General features: G+C 40.8%; 1 protein-coding gene across 1 annotated transcript in view; it reads left to right on the forward strand.

The window, feature by feature from the left end:
• The window catches only part of LOC124622123 (guanylate cyclase soluble subunit beta-1), a 218,084-nt gene that overhangs the window by 28,208 nt on the left and 166,587 nt on the right, over window positions 1-23,289 (forward strand). Inside the window, exon 4 of the mRNA XM_047147736.1 lies at window positions 14,646-14,764. Coding sequence (XP_047003692.1) covers window positions 14,646-14,764 — 119 coding nt within the window. The remainder of the gene's footprint in view (window positions 1-14,645; window positions 14,765-23,289) is intronic.

The raw sequence follows: 23,289 nt of genomic DNA on the forward strand, positions 1-23,289 counted from the left end.
ATTTTTATTTTCTATGAATTACCCTTGTGTATTAAATGTCAACAGATTGGTCTTTGCGTGTCTGTACGTCAGTCACTGATGACCTACGATATAATGCATCATTAAGTTTGGCACGTCAGTAACTAATAGACTGATCTCCTTCAAATATTTTATGAAATTTGTATTTATTTCATATATTAATCTTAATGTACTACATAAAATATTTATTACGTTTGTTTGTATGCCGTTAAGCAGTCTTAGGTCGTTGATTATCTCAATTAAGTGTAGCACGCCAGCAATATATGTAATATGCCTTTCACGTTGCTATCGGTTGCTGTTCAATTTTGGATGTAAGAGTGTCTTTAATAGCAACATAATAACTGTTGTTAGCTGTCAAGCAAGTGTAATTACTGTACAGTTAGGAATAATGGGCATGTGAAGTAAAGTTTTGTTGTGGAATCACTCCTAATGTAATTATCGAATATGACTTCCGGTTTTGTATGAGGAAGTGCGGCGGCGCTGTTCCTTTCGTCCCATTACCTGCTCCTGCCTGTAAACTCGTCGCATCAGATCCCTGGTAGGAAATCCGAGCAGAAACCTACCGTACTGCAACTCGAACCAGACTGCATACAACATAATTATTCCAAGAATCGCGAAAAGGTCTTAATTTTGAATGAAAGGTGGAAATACTGGCAAAACTTCGGTACATCCTGAACGTTGACAGTGTACGCATTCACTGCCAAGCCCGTGCTAATCTTAACACAGTCATGCACAAACCCTTTCATTCACGTTAGCAAGTTCATGGTAACGTACGTCCAGAAATCTGAACAGCTACTAAGCACGTATTTTTGTTCTTAAATAAAAGTGCTCGCCATACTTTTACGTTTATCGGTTTCTAATGCACTCAAATTTTTACTCACCGATCTGCTCAATGTGCCACGCGGAATTACTGTCTTTTCTCATGCACAAAATTATTTTAAAATCCGTACTTTCTAAGAAAACACACAGGAAAAAAAATGCCTTCAGTTTAAAACACATTTGAAACATGTAGCACAACTAAAACCGACATGTTATAACTTCCTTCGGAATTCATACTACACACGACCGTACCATTGAAAGGTTGGGCTCTGACTACTTAGACTGCTGTATGCATTTATATCTCCAAGAGAAAAGACGCACGAAGAATCACCGTTCTTATTGGTCTATTTTCTTTAAGGCCATTGACTAAACAATCAACAAATAACACACTTTCGAACTGTAATTCTTCCCGAAATAAATATTTAACATTCTGATATTTTGATTATACTTTTAGTTATTAACTACTTTCATGTGCACTTTAATTAGCTTTCCTTTTACCATGAACTTGCTTAACATACACCAATGGCCATCAAAATTGCTACACAAAGATGATAAACGGGTATTCATTGGACAAATATATTGTAATAGAACTGACATGTGATTACATTTTCACGCAATTGGGACCATAGATCCTGAGAAATCAGTACCCAGAACAACCACCTCTTGCCGTCATAACGGCCTAGATACGCATGGGCATTGAGTCAAACAGAGCTTGGATGGCGTGTACAGGTACAGCTGCCCAAGCAGCTTCAACACGATACCACAGTTCATCAAGACTAGTGACTGGCGTATTGTAACGACCTATTGCTCGGCCACCATTGACCAGACGTTTTCAATCAATTGGTGATAAATCTGGAAAATGTGCTGGCCAGGGTAGCAGTCGAACATTTTCTGTATCCAGAAAGGCCCGTACAGGACCTACAACATGCGGTCGTGCATTATCCTGTTGAAATGTACGGTTTCACAGGGATCGAAAGAAGGGTAGAGCCACGGGTCGTAACACATCACAAATTTAGCGTCCACTGTTCAAAGTGCCGTCAATGCGAACAAGAGATGACCGAGACGTGTAACCAATAGCACCCCATACCATCACGCCGATGATATGCCAGAATGGCGATGACGAATACACGCTTCCATTGTGCGTTCACCGTGATGTCGCCAAACACGGATGCGACCATCATGATGCTGTAAACATAACCTGGATTCATCCGAAAAAATGACGTTTTGCCATTCATGCACCCAGGTTCGTCGTTGAGTACACCATCGCAGGTGCCCCTGTCTGTGATGCAGCGTCAAGGGTAACCGCAAACATGGTCTCCGAGCTGATAGTCCATGCTGCTGCAAACGTCGCCCAACTGTTCGTCCAGATGGTTTTTGTCTTGCAAACGTCCCCATATGTTGACTCAGGGATCGAGACGTGGCTACACGATCCGTTACAGCCATGCGGATAAGATGCCTGTCATCTCGACTGCTAGTGATACGAGGCCGTTGGGATCCAGTACGGGGTTCCGTATTACCGTCCTGAGCCCACCGATTCCATATTCTGCTAACAGTCATTGGATATCGACCAACGCGAGCTGCAATGTCGCGATACGATAAACCGCAGTCGCGATAGGCTACAATCCGACCTTTATCAAAGTCCGAAACGTGATGGAACGCATCATTACACAAGGCATCACAACAACGTTTCACCAGGCAACGCCGGTCAACTGCAATTTGTGTATGAGAAATCAGTTCCTCATGTCAGCACATTGTAGGTGTCGCCACCGGCGCCAGCCTTAGCTAATCATTTGCATATCAGAGCATGTTCTTCCTGTCGGTTAAATTTCACGTCTGTAACACGTCATCTTCGTGGTGTAGATCAGGGATTATAAGGAAGTCATGGAATACTTACACACCATCCATTTTTACTGGTAATAGCACTTGCCCGCGAAAGTCAAAGGTCCCGTCTCGGTCCGGCACACAGTTTTAATCTGCCAGGAAGTTTCAACAGTAATTCATGTTTAACAGGTTCCTGTAACTTTTCCTGTAGCTGCAATTATCTGCACCCCATTGCTGGCATTATTACAAGATCATTTCTATTTGGCAACGATTGCAACCAACTCTTACGCACAGCACATAAATCACTGCCATTATCTGCTAAACACTGTACTTCTTCGTTGTCACACATGCAGACTAATTACTGGCTGACTCAACACGTTCCTTTCATTGCTGGTGTCAGAACCCTCCTCCAACAAAACGTTCACAACCTCCCTTCTATGGAGACCTTCCCTGTTTCCAGAAATTACAAGGATTTTTGCAGAATTACCTACAACATTTTTCTCCCCCATACTACCTATTCTGCCCACTAATCACAGCTCAAAATTTTTTCAGGCGTTTCGCCATCCTCCCTTTCCTCTGTCTCTTCCTTTTTTCCACAATTAATTGACTGACCATCATTTTGATTACCATTTTCCTGCCTCTCCCTTATAGCCTCACAAATGTCGTCATTTATAGATGCTAGTATTTCTTCTAGACTTACATCACTAAATCTGCAGCTTCTGTACTTTCTCCTTCCCCAGAAGCTGACTCGATATCAACTTGGTTGCTAAGACTTTCTGGCAATCCGGTTCTGTCACATTTTCCGCTAATACAAGTACACCACTCATTACGTCTGCAATACAGTGCTTATTTTATTTATGTCTGTCCAAAAAATCCCCTAAACCTCCGTCAGATGTGCAGACTTTTATCCAGCTCGTTTCGTCTGTTGTTACTACCTTCTTCTGCTCCTCATTTATAATCCCTGTCTGTTTAGTGCTAACACGTACAAAGGGTTTTGCTAATGGGTTCAAATTACTACTCCCTGTCTTGTAGATGGTTGCCCTTTCACAGACGGTATTTACTTTAACGGATTCTGGAATTCTGTATCATTTCTTATGTTTACCCTCATTTGCTGTCGCCTTAGCGCAACATCATCCTCTCGCAACAGAGAATACAAGCGTTAATTGTGTAGCTGCTCCCCACTATTTCGCCTATCATTTGCTGGATAGCACCACCTCCTGGCACCTCTGTTTCCATGGTACACGCCAATTCAGTTAACATTTACTTTCTACCGCGGTTCTTCATTATTTGGTGGTCTGACATTACGATTTCCATGCTCCTCCTCATGCAACAACTTCTCAATCCTTAACAATGCCAGGGAACGAAATTGGTCCATGCTCCCAACACTCACAACGTGACCATTCAAACAAAGGAGTGGATTAAATTAATGGCTTTTTTTTCTCCTAGATTTCAGCATTTCTGTTTGATTTTCATTTCCTTTGAATCCAATTTGCTTGCTCAAATGTTCAAATGTGTGTGAAATCTTATGGGACTTAACTGCTAAGGTCATCAGTCCATAAGCTTACACACTACTTCATCTAAATTACCCTAAGTACAAACACACACACACTCATGCCCGAGGGAGGACTCGAACCTCCGCCGGAACCAGCCGCACAGTCCATGACTGCAGCGCCCCAGGCCGCTCGGCTAATCCCGCGCGGCTAGTTGCTTGTAAAGTTGACTGACAATAATTCAACAGTTATGAATCTTAATTTTTCAGTGTGGAAGGCTATTTCGTACCCAAATCTCAGCTCTGAAGCGTGGAAGTCGAAAGCGTTCCAAGTGCCTAATCTCATTTGAGGTTTGATATTGTTTTTTTTAAAAAAAAAAAATTCTACCGAATAACTGATCTCTTTTTGGACAACGTTTGGTTGTATCGAAAAAATTCAGAAGGTGTTCTGATAGAACAGAACAGAAATATGCTGCCCGCTACATGCATGGAAAAATTAATGAGAAAAATTACAAAAAAATAATTAATCGAGAACGTTCTAAATGCCAAACCAAGAAACTCACGGTTCAGTGTCAGTCAGAAGGATTTGTTTCAAGTGCCACAATACAGAAGCACTACTTTTTATTTGGGATAATACAGAAATACAGTAGTAGTATCTTAATTAAAAGAATGTTTGTCAACAAAAAGCACTTATCATTCATTTTATATGCTTTTTGCTTGAAAATAGCTACATTACATTCCTGAAAAAACATCCCTCACTATTCACTTCTGTTTCTTAACTGCATTCTTGGGATGAGATGTTGCAAAGTTTACTGCAAACCTCTGTGCTGTCGAAGAAAAGGCAATATGATCATTAGATCTTCCCTTTATGTAACTAACAAACATAGATGGTCATTCAGATGAATTTCGGCCATGATCTTTCTTCTTTTGGCATTAACATTTTTCCCTCTTCGTTCCACAGTAAGAAATTTTAATAGCAGTTTGAGATGGATGATTATGTGATACTTTTATTATATTGCATTTGGAGATCTTACACTACTTAGTGACAACAATGTTTCAGCAGCATCTTTAAAAAGAAGTTACTTCTACCGATTGGTATTATTTGGAGTGGGTTCATAGTTTTAGCCGGCGGAACTGCCAATAAGAAATGGCAGTAAGAAAGTTTTTCATTTCCACTCCTCAGTTCTCCTTCCATTTTCATACCTGTCAATCTTTAATTGCTTTTTCTAAGTGAAATGAACTGGGTAGAACTACAATTTAAGTCGTATGAACAAGAACTTGCCTACGACTTTCAGATTTTACTACCTTTTGTGTCGTAATTCACTCGTCTAAAATTGCCCTTTAAAACTTGCTATCCTGGTTTCAGTCGTTTTGAATACACCTTGGTTTTCTTTGAATTTTTCTTCCATATTTTGACCAACAGAGTAGAGGATCTTCTCTGCTACCTTTACTATTATCCGAGTCAGGTTCTAGAACTAAACCAGAACCAGAGTATAACTACACAACAGTTATAGCGGTGTGACATTAGCGACATGTAATGTGTTTAGCGCTGATAAAACATTTATGAACGTCGCTGAGTTTTCTGAAGCTGGAAAGACTTCATGTACGGCGAGTTTCATGAGATGATACGTTCTAGCCACAGGACTCTCAACAGTAAATAATTATTGTTTTCTAGAATTAAAATTAATATTTACGTTAGTATGTTTCAGAATTCCACCCGGTACTTAAGGATATTCTTCTTAACTTCGGAAACCTACACCAGTCAGTAAATTTACGAGTTTGTTTTAATTTCTTTTTTTAGCGTAAAGACTGTATCTAGCCTAATTATTAATGCTGTAGACATTTGTTATTACTCAGTACTGTCCGCTCGCGTTTTATTTTCTTTGGAAACAATTGTTTGTTTTTCTGAAGATTATCTCACGTCAGCCATATGAAACACGTGCAGTGCAGCGTTTAGCTGCTGCGTAAAGCGATCAATCTTTATGTTGATGCCCACATTCTAAAGCAGCTCTCCAGGCTGAGAGGTGCTGGACTTCTCTGGTCCGTAAAACAGAAGCACGGCCGTTATAGTTATAACGATATCGTAGAGGCTTATCGCTGCGAACACAAACCAAGTAGCTCCAAAGAAGTGAGCCATTGCTTATGACGGCCATCATCTTTATCCTCACACGGATAATTTGAAATTGTAGGTGGTACAGCAGTATGTAGTTTCCACTAAAGTGCCATGTCCTCAGAACTATCTGAGATAAGACCAGTAAAGGCATAAAAGAAGCTGATGTTCTCATACTTCGTTTTTCTCTGCAAACGTGAGATAAATGTGAGCGTCAGCATGGGTGGTGTGATAAAGATTCGTTAGCGCATCTTAGTGTGAGATTTCTCTTACGATCACTTAATATTACATGCTGTAAACCAGCGGGCGTAAAAGAGTAATGGCGTGAATTCAGCTGTGAAGAGAATACTGTAGTCGAACTTCCATGTTCAGTAAGGTGGGGGCTGGGTGGACGATCGATTCCAGTGACGGCAGTTTTATCAGACTCAAGAACATAGGGTGCAAATGGAATGACACAATTTCAGAGATTTTACTGGTCTCATACATGTATGGTTTTTTTATATAGACTGAAGGGATGAGTGAAAATTTGTACTAAGGTCGGGAATCGAGCCCGGGTCTCCTGCTAGGCAGGTTCATTAGTCACTAAGCCACCTTGGCACACAACGGCACGTATTACCCTTGTAGGCCCCCCTCCTCGATTCAAATTCTCACTGCCGCCACAGTCTACTTTTTAATTTCCCCTTACGCACGAACATAATTTGCCGAGCCTCTCCATGTTCTCGAATATTCCATGTTCTGGAATATCCAGGCTGAAGCCCAGCTATAGGTACTTACACAAATTACCTACGTAGGATAGACATTTCAACAGTGTGACGTAAAAACCCTTGCGTCAACAAGACTTCAAAAATGAAAGCGCCAGCAGTAGAACGAATGTGGTTGTTTGCTCAAGACGATATGAAAGCCAAAGAAAGAACTTCCAGGTGTATTCTCTCTGATTTAAGTGTTTGGAATAGTAAGAAAATATGTGTTGTGGAAGAAACGAATCAACTACTGGATAAACATACTTGAATACATTTGGATATTCCTGGCCACGACACAGGGGAGAGAGACAGTTTAGAGGGACGCTTGATAACTGGTAGGCGGCCGGACAAAGGAAGACACGAGGGAGTCTGCTAGTCCCTCGGTACCTACACTACGCACCACAGCCAAAATGAGAGCGACTCGAGTGAAAATGGAAATTTTACTTAAAACTATTTATTTCATTCTCGATAACAATGAGCATGCTCTGCATCGACTTTTTCAGCCAAAGTTGGTTCACGTGTCAGTTACTGTCTGGAAAGAATCACTGTGGGCTAAGAACCACCTACCTCTCATAGGAGTAGTGGTGAAAAAGTAACGTAGTGCACAACGCCCAAATAGCCAGACTATTCTCATCCAGCATTTGAAAATGAGAGCACTTAGGCACTTGCAACAAACTTTACAAATAATTTCAAACCCCTATGAGACTTTTTCTCGCCAACACAAGAATATATCACTGTACCATAAGTAGTTGAAGAGATGTGACATCATAAAATCTAAGATGTATAAAAAAAATGTTGCGTCACGCATGAAGTTTTTATTTATTACTTCTTTACTGGTAAGTTATTCAGAACACATTTCGCACACAATAGCCACATTTAGCGTTGTATGCACCAGAAAAACAATACCGATGTAAAACAGGTAGTTCAGGAGATATAAAGTCACAAACATTGACATTCATGGAAATGAAACTACAGCGAGAAATTCGCTTCTGACACAAGTGAAATATGTGCACAAATATGTTCGAAATGTAAGTGAAAAATATTTGGCATGTGCTTATGTGGGCAAAGTGCCTCCTAAGCTTCTGGATCGATCGCATCAAACTTGGTATCCAAACCACTTACTATCTGGAAAAATATAAGGCAGGAATCTCCTGTTGAGATTGGACTGGTAACTTGAAGCGAGAAAGCTGGAGGAGGAGAGGCTCCTATTGGAGTGAAGGGTAGTAACATGAAGAGAGATGAGTTGAGGAGGAGATGGGCAAACAAGGGGGGAAGGAAGAATATGGTCAAAGATGGGGGAGGAGGAGATGGGCAGAGAGAAGGGGAGGGAGAAATGGACAGAAAGCGACGAGTGGGAGATGTACAGACGGAGGATGAGGAGAAGATGGATGGAGGGTCAGGAGGAGATGGACGGAGAAGGGAGGAGGAGACAGACTTTGAGGGGGTGACGAGGAGGTAGCGGGATAGGGGGAGCAGGAGGAGGTGGACTTAGAGATGTGCAGAGGGGGAAGCAGCAGATGTATGGAGATGCTGGAGGGGAGGGAGGAGGCGCAGGTGGACCGAAAAAGGAAACATGCAGAGACCGACAGAGGCAGGGGGAGGAAGAGATGGGGATGGTGAGGAGAAACTGGACAGAGGAAGAAAAGGCAAGGATATCGACAGAGAGAGTAAGAGGAGGAGATGATCAGAGAGAGTGGGTGTAGAATATGGACAATGGGGGGAGACGGAGCAGATGGACAGAATAGGGAGCAGCAGATGCGTAGTGCAAGAAGCAGGAGGAGATGGACAGCGAGAGGGGCGTCATCCTGGTCATCATGGTTTTTACCGTTCTTGCCACATACTGGCGACTGGCGAACTTTCAGCCTACTTTAACAAATCGATCCTTTCCTCATACCCAATAACTCGTCCCCACACCAAGATCCCAAGAGTTGATAGGGTATGAGTCTCGAGACGCGCTGCTTCCTGCGACTAACACGTCAGTGTCGATGTGACTGCCACAAACCGAAACGAGACTCGCCTCACTGAGCACCTCAGAATGTCACTTAATGTACTAATTGCCGCTGCCTCTACAGCCAGCCAATTTTAACTGTCTGCGGCATAGTGTCAGCAGTAAACGAAGCGTGACAACTCGCGATTACAACCAATCTGATCTCGATGGTGCATGGTGCATGGCGCAAACTTTCATCTGTTGTCACCTGAAATTTCGTAAACGTCACAGGGTGTACAGCGAACGAGTCTTAAACGAGTTTTAAAATCAAATTTCTCGACAGCTAAGGTCGATAGATAAGTGTAACAAAAGATAAGTTTATGATGAAAGCTATAAGACTTTCATACAGAAGCGATACATAAGTTTATAAATAGTTTTAAAAGCTGCTAACAGATGATGCTGTATGCTGTGCAGTATCAGTGTGCATAATTAAACTCGACTATACCGCAGTCTTCGGAATCGTACAACAATCTTTTGGAAATGTCTGTCACTCGCAGTATGGAGGTGGTGCACACGAGCAATGAAATTTGCCATCACATCCTGTAGTTTCTCAACGGAAATGGATTCAGCTTTTACGCAGATCACCGAGCACGCCTCCCGTCAGACCCAAATTCTCTACTTATCCATACACTGCTGCTGAGCCCCTTTTCCTTATCCTCATTACTCGCGGCATTTCGGCGATTCGCGTAAGAGTGAGAGCACGATGCGCACCTGCACTGAAGGGACATTGGCCAGCCTCACCTTAATTATATACGCTCTTTCAGACATATCCTAAGAAACAGACACTACATGTATAATCAAGGCGAAAATGGACAATGATGCACATCGGGCCCGAACTCTTGCGGAAGTCGACGAAATGCCGCGAGTAATGAGGGTAATGGGCAAGGGGCACAACAGTAGTAGTGTATGGATAAGTTGAGAATTTGGTTCTGACAGGAAACTTGCTGAGGGGGTTCGTGCAGTTGCGATGACCTCTGTCGCCGGATGGCCTAGTGGCACGGGCATGGTAGCTCAGCGTGCTCGGTCAGAAGGGTGGGAGGGATGGCTGCCCTCTGTAAGAAAAAAAGGTGAGTGAAATATTCAGCGATCAACTTGCGGGAGTGTCATCTGACATCCGCCCAGACAAAATGAGGAGAACAATAACTAACAAAATGGACCAACGACAAAAAAAGTCGTCAGAGCATCCTCCTAGTAAGCAGGGGGAGGAGGGTTCGAATCCCGATCCGGCACAAATTTTCAACTTTCATCATTGATGTAAATCAGTGCCCACTAGCACCTGCAAGTCGTAATCCCTTTGTGTCTTAGTTCTTGTACCGTTGCATATGTTGTTCTCGCTATAATACTTGCTGTACAACTGCAAATCACAGACATGTGAAGCAGATTTTACTAATACAACTGACAAGTTTCCTTTTTTACTACCGTCATCTTGCAATATTGTAGTGCAAACCTTGGCTCGCTCATTATGAAGTTTTTAGCGACGTACTGTCATAATCTTTGTAGCCCACAATACGAATGCATTTCAGTACATGACTACAGGTAATGATGATGTTTTTCAAAGCACATGCATCGCTTTTTTACGATTTGAACGATCTAAGGATGTTTGTGGAAACAACTAGTCATCGTGCTACAATCGCACACAGGAAATTGCGGTCTAGGGATAAAGAGTTTTTTACATTATCTCTTTTACTCCAGTACCAGAAAATCATGGTACTCAATGTAACATACGATTTCAATCTCTTCCTTCGGTATGTTAACACTCTTTCACCTTTTTATGGTGAAATTGACCGATTTGGGCTGCGACACACTATGTATGAGTACTACAGGGACTGCACCGCTATCTGTTAGTAGGTTTTCGAACTATTTCGCTATTATCTACCGACACCACTCTTCAACTGTAGGATTGCCTTCTGCCTCCATTGAAAATGTTTTCGCGTAATGATGACATATTAATCAATGTATACCGCAGGCACTTCAGATGAAGATGAATGGGCGTCCCTAAAGAGGGCAACCACACATCATGGACTGTCAGACAAAGGTACGAGAAAGGTAACTCCGAACAAACCTTCAGTAACAGAAAAAAATACTTCAGTTGTTCGACTAAAGGAGGAAGTACAATAAATCCCAAAGAGAGACACGAATCTAGCAATATAAATAACTTAGGAATGAAGTAAATAGGAACCGTACAGCAGCCAAGGCGAAATGGCTGCCGAAAAAAAATGTTAAGAAATCGAAGTGTGCAGTAGGATTTCCACTGTTAAACGCAGAGGAAAGGACAGATAGGTGAAAACAGTACATTGAATGCCTCTAAGAGGGAGCGGACTTATCTGATGATTTGATGGAAGGAGAAGCTCAAGTCGGGTTCCAGTAGTAGAGTCGTAATCTGAAGGAGAAGCTCGAGTCGGGATCCAGTATTATAGTCGTAATTTAAAAGAGCTCTGGAAACTTGATCGAATAAGGTGGAAGGGATATTATCCACAGGAATTTCTAAGATCATTGCGGGTAAGAGCAACCTAATTGCGAAGAAGGCTACCAATAGACTTCAGAAGAACATCTTACACACAGTTCGGAAGATAGCAAGGGTACACAGGTTCGGAAACTACAGTATTATCACCTTAACATCTCGTTTATCCAAGCTGTTGAGAAGTATAGTACACAGAAGAATGGAAAAGAGATTTGGGAACCAGTTAAATGACGATCGGTTTAGCTTTAGCAAAGTTCTAGGTACTAGAGAGGTACTTCTGACGTTGCTATTGATAAGGGAAGCAACACAGAAGAAAAATCAATATACGCTCATAGCATTTTTCGAGCTAGAAACAGCGCTCGACAATATGAAATAGTGCAAGATGTTCAAAATTCTGAGAAAAATACGAGCACACTACAGGGATTTACGGGTGATTTACGAGGGATGTTCTATAAATATCGCATCACATTTTTTTCTTGACCAATTGCAGTTTAAACATGCAGAGCTGTTTTGAGACGTCGTGGAATGTTCCCTCTTCAGCCCCCAAAGTCTCACGAATTGTCGATAGATAGCGGCGCTATACGTAGCCTTCAAAATGGATCTGTAACAGAGGTGCATTCCAATCAGGGAAACGTCATTGAATTTCTTTTGACAAAAAACCAGACCATCGCAGATATTCAAAGCACTTGCAGAATGTCTACGGAGACCTGGCAGTGAACAAAAGCACGGTGAGCTGTTGGGCGAGGTGTCTCTCATCAGAATAAGGTCGTACAAACCAATCCTATTTACCACGTGCCAGTCGACCGCACACACTTGTGCTACCCTCAGGAAACTGAAGAAACGACATCAACGTGTTCGTCGCTACAAAATGCAAACGAACGTCTCCTTCTCCACTAAAACGCCAGGCCTCACCCAAGTCTGCGCACCCGACAGCAGCTAACAAAACTTCACTGAATGGTTCTTCCTCATCTTCCCTACAGCCCGGATCTCCTACCTTCCAACTTCCACCTGTTTGGTCCGATTAAAGATGCACTACACAGGAAGCAGTACGTGGATTTTGGGGAGGTTATCGATTCAGCAAGACGTTGCGTCCAACGATGACCACTAAAGTGGTACCTTGCGGCCAACAATCCATCGCAGTAAAGTGGCGTAATGCCGTCACTTTGAACGGAGATTATGTTGATGGTTCAAATGGCTCCAAGCACTATGGGACATAACATCTGAAGTCATCAGCCCCCTAGACTTAGAACTACTTAAACCTAACTAACCTAAGGACATCACACACATCCATGCCCGAGGCAGGATTCGAACCTGCGACCGTAGCAGCAGCGCGGTTCCGGACTGAAGTGCCTAGAACCGCTCGGCCATAGCGGACTGCACGATTATGTTGAGAAACAGGATTTTGTAGCCACTGAGTGGGGAATAATATTGCGTATTGGAATTCAGAATAAAATCAACTTGCTTCCCGAAAAATATGTGTTGTATTATTCATTGAAGGCATCTTGCACAATATATATAAGAACCAAGAGGGAACAATAAGACCAAGAACGAAGCGCTCCGATTAAAAAGCTTGTACGACAAGGATGCAGTCTTTCGGTCCTACTGTTTAATCTATACAGCGAACAAGCAATAATGGAAATAAAAGGAAAGTTGAAGAGTAGGATTAAAATTTAGGGTGAAAGGTCGGATTAAAGGAAGACATGGAAGAAAATCAGAGGCGTGCTGCTGAATTTCTTACTAGTAGGTTCGGTCAACACGCGAGTATTACGGGAATGCTCCATGGACTAAAATGGGAATCCATAGAAAGAACAAGTTGTTCGTTTCGCGAAATGCTATTGAGGAAATACAGGAAGTCGACATTTACGACTTAATATAGAACTATTTTACTGCTGCTAAGATGTATCTCGTGCCACGAAAACAAGATGAGGGAAATCAGAGCTCATATGGAGTCGTACAGATAGTCTTTTTCCCTCGCGAGTGGGACGGGAAAGGAAATCTTAACAATGTTAGACTGTACCCTCCGCCATACGACGTACGGTCGCTTTCGGTGTATCTATGTAGCTGGAGATGCGGAAATCATCCCTCCAGTTATCACTGAAAAAGTAAAAGTGTGTGTAAAGTGTAGGAAAACTTCACAAGAAATCAGGAAGAAAATATTCATGTTTTCTGTAAATATTTAACACCTCTAATTGTAAGCCACCGACCAGCTACCAATGGTCCGTTACCACGGTAATCATTTCTCCACGCATACGTTCACCACAATGATGATAGTGGTGAAATTTGTGTAAGTTGCAAATGAAGGCCTGAGAAATAAGAGGATATCTCGTTTCATCCACAGAATTCTCTATTTTAAAGTTACACTTTTCAAAAGGGGCTGTATAGTGACTGGTGTACTGTGTTTGTTGGAGATCGAAGAGCGTACACTAAAATCGAAACTTAATGTGACAAAAATGTAGAGGAGCATCCACAATTCTGTACGGGAATTTTCTGGAAGGTTAACGAAGGGCCGTAGTATAATTTCTTCCCCGTGTGATACTTTTAATGGTTCTCGTGAGAGTTAGACACCGTGTCTTACTAAACGAAAGACTCGACGTTGAAGATAGACCACACTTGTACGGAGTCTTCACTTTTTACGTGACGTTGCTTAGTGAGAGGAAATTACGATCATAGTCCAGTGAGTGGAGATGTCCAGATGACACCTACCACAACCAGACGTACTCGGTCAGAGGTCGAGTACGTGATGAGTTCTACCGTGCTTGCCATCACCGTAGCAACATCAATAGCGGCAGAGTTACATGTAAACCACAAGTCTTCGTAGTTTACTATAGCGGATTTATGCAAATCGCAAATAGTTTACAGAAAATGCTCAAAAGTCGTCTCCGGTTGCCTGGTGCTGGGCTACTCACACGCAGTTTTCAAAAGTCGCAAACATTCAACATCTGAACACAGACAGCAATCCGCATTAAAGACAAGAGAAGTTTCCCCGTATTTGAAAATTAGTCACTGAGAAACAGTTAATAATGATAGTACTTCATTTCTGAGTCTTTATAAATGTTCCATTGTGTAACAGTCAGTATTGAGTCTAGCGATGAAACCACAGATGCGGGAAACCTGTTTGATTAATAAATAAATTAAACTAAGAAACATGGTCACCTTTGTAATTTGTAAGGCTCACAAAGGTGAATTTACTGTGTTTACAGAGATTCCTGCTAACACGATACTGGAACTCTTTGGGAAGATGTTTTTCGAGTTTTGCCAGGACTCCGGGTACGACAAAATCCTGCAAGTTCTTGGAGCCACTCCTCGAGATTTCCTACAGGTGCGTTCTACCACATGTTCTCTGGAAACTTCAAAAATCTACTTCAACATTTTTCCATACCTCATACGCATTTAGAATTTCTGTACTCTTTCGTAACAATTATAAGAAATTGTGTTCCATTATTTTCTTATCCTAGTCTTATTCTGATGGCACGTGAAATTTCTCCTCTGTTTTAGCATCCAGTAGTCACACTTAACAGGAAATAGAAGCGTGAATATGTATAAAAAGGGTGACAAATTTAACTCAGTGCAACATTCCACTTTCATCCCCACTTCTCACTTACTTCGGTATTTATGTATTATGTATATTTGTCTTTCACGTTTCCTAAAGTAAGGAACAATATCGTCATTATCTAGACCTCCCACGATTGTAATCCATAGAGTTTAAAATTTTCATGACGTAGACTTCCCGGGGTGGAGGTGGTGCAGTGCTTTAAACACTGGAATTACGTTCACTAGAAGCGCAGCACAAAACTCAAGTTTTGCCATCCGGATTCAGGATCTGACTTGTCCTTATTAATCGATTAAAGTGACTGCTACGATGGTTCCTTTGAAAAGAATATGTAAAATTTCCTCCTTCTTCAAAGTCTTATCTGAGTTCTTGATCCGTCCCTAATGACCACATCATGGACGGGATGTTACATCATCTCCCGCCCTTTCACTATGACTCCGTCAGGACAAGTGTAGTCTACTGTCTTCGAAAGACTTGTAATAAGAGTGATGCAGCTGAAAAAGGAAAGGAAGAAATAAAAATTCACACTGTAAAAAATGCGTGATTAACAGAGAACGGTTTTTATTTTGGTTGCAAATGAAATTACGGAACGTAGCAGTATAATCGGAGCAAACAAATCACCTAATTATTTCAGGAGTTATTATCTTCTCCATCTCTGGATCATTCTGATTGTGCAGCTGTTGTTCAAAAATGAAAAGCTGCTCCAGTTGCTTTTTTAGAACTTTATCAAGTTCATACGACTGGTTTTAGCCTTTATATTAGGCCATTAACAAGTGTACCTAGAACTGCTAAATTTAATTTCATAATGTGATGGCATACACATATTTTTCTTTTTTATAGTATATGATACTTATTAATGTATAGTACAAGTGAGGAAATAATTTAGAACTTACTTTATGCTGTACAGAAGCAACGTCAAATGAGAAAAACAGTAGAAGCCAAGTGGATTTAAGAAAAAAAAGATTCTCGCCCAATGAAGTCATTATAAAAATGGGGGTGTCGTAATTATAAAAACGTACAGTCGATAAACTCTTAACGTTGTTTAGCTTAAAAGAGTTGTATTGTGATGTGTTTCAGAACTACAGTTGAATGTTTTTCAAATAAATGCTAAAACTTTTATTTTTAATCAATAAAAATGGAAAATAGTTGTGTCCAAGTGGTGCATAAAGGTACGACCTCAACAAGTGCAACTTCAACAACCATGAACTGTAGACGGCTTTAGCTTAGCTTAGATGCATCGTCGACTGTTTACAAAAGTATGTTTACAAATAACTAGCTACAGCTACAGACCTGCGGAAAATCTTTAAAGTAAGTTTGGAATAACTGAGTCGCAGATACTCAAGAAATTTGTGTTCCTTAATGTGCATTGCTCGTTAAGCGTATTTCCCTTGGGTTTATTCAGATGAGCGTAAATATCTCTCTCTTCATAAATGTCCATAAAGCAGCATGCAATTTAATTTTGAAACGCAACAGGTAACTCATTGTAAGCTAAACCACGTTAACATTTTTCAAGTATCGGATTGTACAGTTTTTACAACTACGACTCTCCCATTTTTCTCAACATGCTATTGCGTTTGAAACTTTTCTTAATGCCATTTGTTTTCATTATTTTTATCATTTGATGTTGCTTCCCTACAGCACAACATTATTTCTATACACGTACTATAAAAATATAAGTATTGCCTCTCATCTCCTATCATAAAAAATAAAAATTTCTATATGTCCATCAAATTATGTGTTAACGTATGGGAGATTCATATAGATTTCCTAATGTAAAGACCGAAACCGGTTGTGTGAATAGAATTTTGAACTAGCAGTGGAGCGGTTTTTTTTATGTTTTAAGGATGTTTGCAACAGGTGGAAATTGTTTATTAAGTTAAGTAACTGGCAGTTTGGGATCATGCACAGTACTGACGCTGGTGTTAAAATAGTTTCGAAAGTTAACACCGAACATTTTCGTGAAGCTACAACCATCTTTCCCTCCTCATCATAACAGCTGCATAGTAAAATTTAGAGACTGCCCGGCATGTGAGTTGCAGTCTAGAGCAGTGTACCGATCATCAATATACAGTGGGTGACTGGTTGGCAACTGCTATGTGTCTCCTGGATACAAATCCAGTACAGCCTCCATTAACACAAAGCAAGCAACTGTGGCCGTTCAATCAGGCTATGAGTGAGAATGTTGCTGACCGTCTTCTGTAGCTGAGGTGAAACCATTTTGCGTCGGTAGGAGATGGTGTCATAGTTCTGCTTGGTCACGCGCTGCACGCGCCAATCCCCTCTCCTGTTATAACCTCTTCATCGAAGAATATCACTAACATCTAAAGACCTTCAGCACAAGTTGAGTACGTTCCATTCTCCACCTTCCGCTTCAAATTTTCGTACCTACGGTTACCTCTAATGTTGTGGAAGTTATTACTTGGTGTCCTAACATATATTCCATCATACCATCACTCCTTCTCGTTGATCTTCTCTTCTTTTTTTTCTTTGGTTTTTTCTCGTGTTTTTAATGGTCGGTAGGTTACTACCGATTTTGGAAATTTTAACGGGAATGGGTGGCTGAGTGCCCTACCTGACGCCAACATGTCCCACTGGGGCGGATTGTGTGTGTCCCATCCATCTGCGTCTAGAGCAGTGGTTTCCAACATGGGGATAATTACACCCTCAGGGATAAAGTGTAAAATGTATATTATCACTTTTTCTTAAGACTGTAATGCTGACTATAAAAGTTAATAATACTTTCTTTCGAATACTAGAATTACCATTTAACACAATGTGGTGAAGTTACACTTTGTGTACCAAATATATGAAAAACGTCTTTCTCACATGGTGCACCCCTCACATACTTACATTGTATCATTTTCTTTTGAGTCATCAGTTTTCCGATTGGTTTGGTGCAGCCCACCACAAATTTCTTTCCTGTGCCAACCTCTTCATTTCAGACTAGCACTTGCAACCAACGTCCTCAATTATTTGCTTCATGTATTCCATTCTCTGTCTTCCTCTACAGTTTTTGCCCTCTATAACTCCCTGTAATACCGTGGAAGTCATTCCCTGATGTCTTACAAGATAACCGACCATCCTGACCCTTCTCCTCGTCAGTGTTTTCCACACATTCCTTTCCTCTCCCATTCTACACAGAACCTCCACATTCCTTACCTTATCAGTCCATCCAAGTTTCGACATTCACCTGTTGTACCACATCTCAAATGCTTCGATTCTCTTCTGTTGCTGTTTTCGTACAGGCCATGTTTCATTACCATACAATGCTGTGCTCCAAGTGTACAGTCTCACAAACCTCTTCCTCAAATTAAAGTCCTATGTTTTAGACTAGTCGACTTCTCTTGCCCAAGAATGCCTTTTTGCCAGTACTAGACTGCTTTTGATGTCCTCCTTGCTCCGTCCGTCATTCGTTAATTTGCTGCCTAGATAGCAGAATTTCTTAACATCATCTACTACTTGAACGGTAATCCTAATGTTAAGTTTCTCGCTGTTCTCATTTCTTCTACTTCTCATTACATTCGCCTTTCCGCGACTTTCTCTCAATCCATATTCTGTACCCATTAGACTTTTCATTCCATCCAGTAGATAATGAAATTCTGCTTCACTTTCACTCAGGATAGCAATGTCAAAAGCGTTCACTACTGCATCTTCGATGTATAGATTGAAAAGTAGGGGCTAAAGACTACATCCCTACCTTACACCCTTTTTCATCCAAACACTTGGTTCTTGGTCGCCTACTCTTATTATTCCCTCTTGGCTCTTGTATATATTGTATATTACCCGTCTCTCCTATTTTTCTCAGAATTTCCAATATCTTGAACCATTTTACATTGTCGAACGCTTTTTCCAGGTCGATCAGTACTATTAACGTGTCTTGATTTTTCTTTAGTCTTGCTTCCATTATCAATCGCAACGTCAGAATTGCCTCTCTGGTGCCTTTACCTTTCCTAAAGCAAAATGAATCATCATATAACACGCCCTCAATTTTCGTTTCCGTTCTGTATATTGCTCTTGTCAGCAATTTGAATGCATGAACTGTTAAGCTGAATGCGCGTGCATTACACACACCAATGTGAACAGTAGTTTCGTTACCACGTCTCCCAATGATTCTATAAATTCTGATAGAATGTTGTCTATCGCTTTTGCATTATTTGATCTTAAGTTCTCCAAAGCTCTCTCAAATTCCGACTTTAATACTGGATCCCCTATATCTTCTCTATCGGCTCCTGTTTCTTGTTCTATCACATCAAACAAATCTTCTCCCTCATAGAGGCCTTCAGCGTACCCTATCCACTTATCCGATCACTCCTCTGCATTTAACAGTGGAATTCCCGTTGCACTCCAGATGTTACCAACGATGCTTTTAATTTCACCGAAGGTTGTTTTGAGTTTCCAATATGCTGAGTCAGTCCTTCCGACAATCATTTCTTTTTCCGACTTCTTCACATTTTTCATGCAGTCATTTAGTCTCAGCTTCCCTGCGTTTCCTATTTACTTCATTCCTCAGTGACTTGTATTTCTGCATTCGTGAGTTACCATGAACATTTTTGCCCTCTTTCCTTTCATCGATAAACTGAGGTATTTATTCTGTTAACCATGGTTTCTTGGCACTTACCGTCTTTGTACCTATGTTTTTCTCTCCAATTTCTGTGATTGCCCTTTTTGGAGATGTCCATTCCTCTTCAAATGTACCGCCTACTGAGACATTCCTTATTGCTGTATCTATAGCCCTAGAGAACTTCAAGAGTATGTCATCATTCCTTAGTACTTCTGAATCCCACTTCTTTTCGTATTTGTTCTTCCTGACTACCATCGTAAACTTTATCCTACTCTTCATCTGTACTACATTGTGATCTGAGTCTATATCTGTTCCTGAGTACGCCTTACAATCCAGTATCTGATTTCGGAATCTCTGTCTGGCCATGATGATGTAATGTAACTGAAATCTTCCCGTATCACCTGGCCTTTGCCAACTTTACCTCCTCTTCTTGTGATTCTTGAACAGAGTATTTTCTATTACTAAGTGAAATTTATTACAGAATTCAATTAGTCCTTCTGCCTTCTCATTTCTTGTTCCAAGCCCATATTCTGCTGAAACCTTTTCTTCTACTTCTCCCCCTACAACTGCATTCCAGTCCCCAATTATCATTAAATTTTCATCTCTCTGTGCTTGCTGCATTACATTTTCAACATCCTCATACACTTTTTCTTGTCCATGTGGCTCCCCCGTTGGAGGCTCGAGTCCTCCCTCGGGCATGGGTGTGTTTGTTGTTCTTAGCGTAAGTTAGTTTAAGATACATTAAGTAGTGCGTAAGCTCAGGGACCGATGACCTCAGCAGTTTGGTCCCATAAGACCTTACCACAAATTTAAAAAAAAATTCTTTCTCTTCACCTTTAGCTTGAGAATTTGGCATGTATACCTGAACTACCGTTGTCGGTGTTAGTTTGATGTTGAATCTGATAAAAACTACCCTATCACTGAACTGTTCACAGTAACACACTCTCTGTCCTACTTTCCTATTCATAACGCATCCTACTCCAGTTATACCATTTTCTGCTGCTGTTGGTATTGCCCTATACTCATCTGATCAAAGTCCTTGTCTTCGTTCCATTTCACTTCACTGACCCCTAATACATCTAGATAGAGCCCTCGAATTTTCCTTTTCAGATATTTAGCTTCGCTACCACGTTCAAGCTTCTGACATTCCGCGCTCTGACTCGTAGAACCTTATCCTTTCGTCGACTGTTGAATCTTTTTCTCATTGTCACCTCCCCTTTGGCAGACCCCTCGTGGAGATCTGAGTCGGGGACTCTTCCGGAATTTTTCGTCATTGTTGAGATCATTATGACACTTTTTCAATTATAGGTCACACGTTCTGTGGATACACATTGTGTGTCTTTATTGTAGTGGTTTCCATTGCCTTCAGCAACCTCTTGCAGTTGATTATGGCTGATTCTTCCGCCTTCATGGGCAGTTTACAATCCCAAGGACAAGAGAGTGCTCTGAACCCCTGTTCGTTCCTCCGCGCTCTTAGACAGGGTCGTTGGCAGAATGAGGGTGACTTCTTATGCCAGAAGACTTCTGCTGCCAACTCTGATTATTAGTCAAAATGTAGCCGGATGTGGGTTTCCAACCTGGTACCGAGGACAGTTGGATTACTAACGAAAGACGTGACCACTATACCACGGGCGTGACACTCATACACAACACTAAAATTGTGACACATATGTTACCTAAGTATAAACGAGCATGATGTAATAAACTGAATACTTACGGAAAATATCTGATTTGGAAAACTTCAAAATGGCTTTTAACAAATGTACCACTGTCGTGCCCCATATGAATAAAATGAACTGGTTCATTCGTAGAAGATTTGGTATGAGAAATGAAGTGATTCAATCACTGGACGAAGATTTCAGCTTGTGTCCACCCACTGCTCTGACACATTGCTACTGTTCCAAGCGGTGCTCCATCTAGCAGTTCCTCTTTCATCATAACGCTAGGCGAAGCTAGATGTGGAGAAATGTAATGACAGCAGCATAGAAACAAATTGCTGCTGTTACCAACTGCAGTCGCTGAGCTAATATCAAGACTCCCACCGGGCTCATTCCCTTTTCAACTGTTGTTAGTTCCGTTTCGTCAGTGTTATAAACGGCGTCGGATGAGAATTTACACTTCTTGAAGCATTTGGATAAGATTTCAAAAATGTTTGCAACAGCTGTCTGACTATAAGCTATTGCACGTGAAGGAATATTGGTTCAGGTTTTATGAGTGTAGAAACTAGCGCTTGTGAAAGATACTTAGTCTGTACAGTCCAGCCAGTTTCTCCTCTATGTTAAAATCGTGCTCAAGGTCATTCTTCTCCGACTGTTCATAAACCAAACGTCTGATGTCTTTCGTTGATAGACCAAATGAAGAGTATTCCGTTACCTGATTCGCTGTGAACACTGCCTTGAAATGACTTGAAATAACTACTTACCATACGGTTTATATTATTTTAATAAACAAATTATGGTAGTTGAACGTACAATATACGCCTACCTTTTTTGCTACATCTTTTACAGATGTATCATTCCTTAATTCGATGTTGTAATGTTGGCTGTGATACACCAAATATATTTGCTGCCTTTTTGTAATCCAAGCATTTTTTTAATTAATCTGTGGCCGTTGCCATACTTTCCTCTTACCAAACGTAGCTATCGCTGCTACATTTGTAAGCTCTTCGTGTGTTGAAAGTAGACTACTTATTTTGAAGAGATAATAATAATATTAATAATAATAACTAAATTGTGACTGATTCCTTAGACATCCGACTTAAAAGAAAAAGCACCCCTTCAATAAGAGATAATTGATCAGTTGCTAATGACAAAAATACATTCTTTATATACATTATTTACAAAATTATTAATTTGCAGTTACTAAAACATGTACACAGAGTCAGCATACCATTAAAATGTACTTCTTACATCACACATATAAGTCATTTGTAACGACGTCATGGGGATAATATAGTGTAGCTCTGGTTCTACTGCTTGCTTTTACCTGATTTTACACCAAATGTACTCTCTCTCTATAGTGGCTTGTGGCATAATAAACAAGGTGAATAATCGATTATTGTAGCATATATTCAACTAGCTTTGCAGATGACGAAGAAATTGAAGATATGTATGACGAGATAAAAGAAATTATTCAGATAGTGATGGGAGACGAAAATTTAATAGTCATGGGTACTGGAATTCCATAGTAGGAAAAGGAAGAGAAGGAAACGCAGTAGGTGAATGTGGATTGGGGGTGAGAAATGAAAGAGGAAGCCGCCTGGTAGAATTTTGCACAGAGCACAACTTAATCATAGCTAACACTTGGTTCAAGAATCATAAAAGGAGGTTGTATACATGGAAGAAACCTGGAGATACTGACAGATTTCAGATAGATTATATAATGGTAAGACAGAGATTTAGGAACCAGGTTTTAAATTGTAAGACATTTCCAGGAGCAAATGTGGACTCTGACCACAATCTATTGGTTATGAACTGTAGGTTAAAACTGAAGAAACTGCAAAAAGTTGGGAATTTAAGGAGATGGGACCTGGATAAACTGATTAAACCAGAGGTTGTACAGAGTGTCAGGGAGAGCATAAGGGAAAAATTGGCAAGAATGGGGGAATGAAATACAGTAGAAGAAGAATGGGTAGCTTTGAGGGATGAAGTAGTGATGGCAGCAGAGGATCAAGTAGGTAAAAAGACGAGATCTAGTAGAAATCCTTTGGTGACAGAAGAAATACTGAATTTAA

Source organism: Schistocerca americana, chromosome 7, assembly GCF_021461395.2.
Source record: "Schistocerca americana isolate TAMUIC-IGC-003095 chromosome 7, iqSchAmer2.1, whole genome shotgun sequence".
NCBI lineage: Eukaryota > Metazoa > Arthropoda > Insecta > Orthoptera > Acrididae > Schistocerca > Schistocerca americana.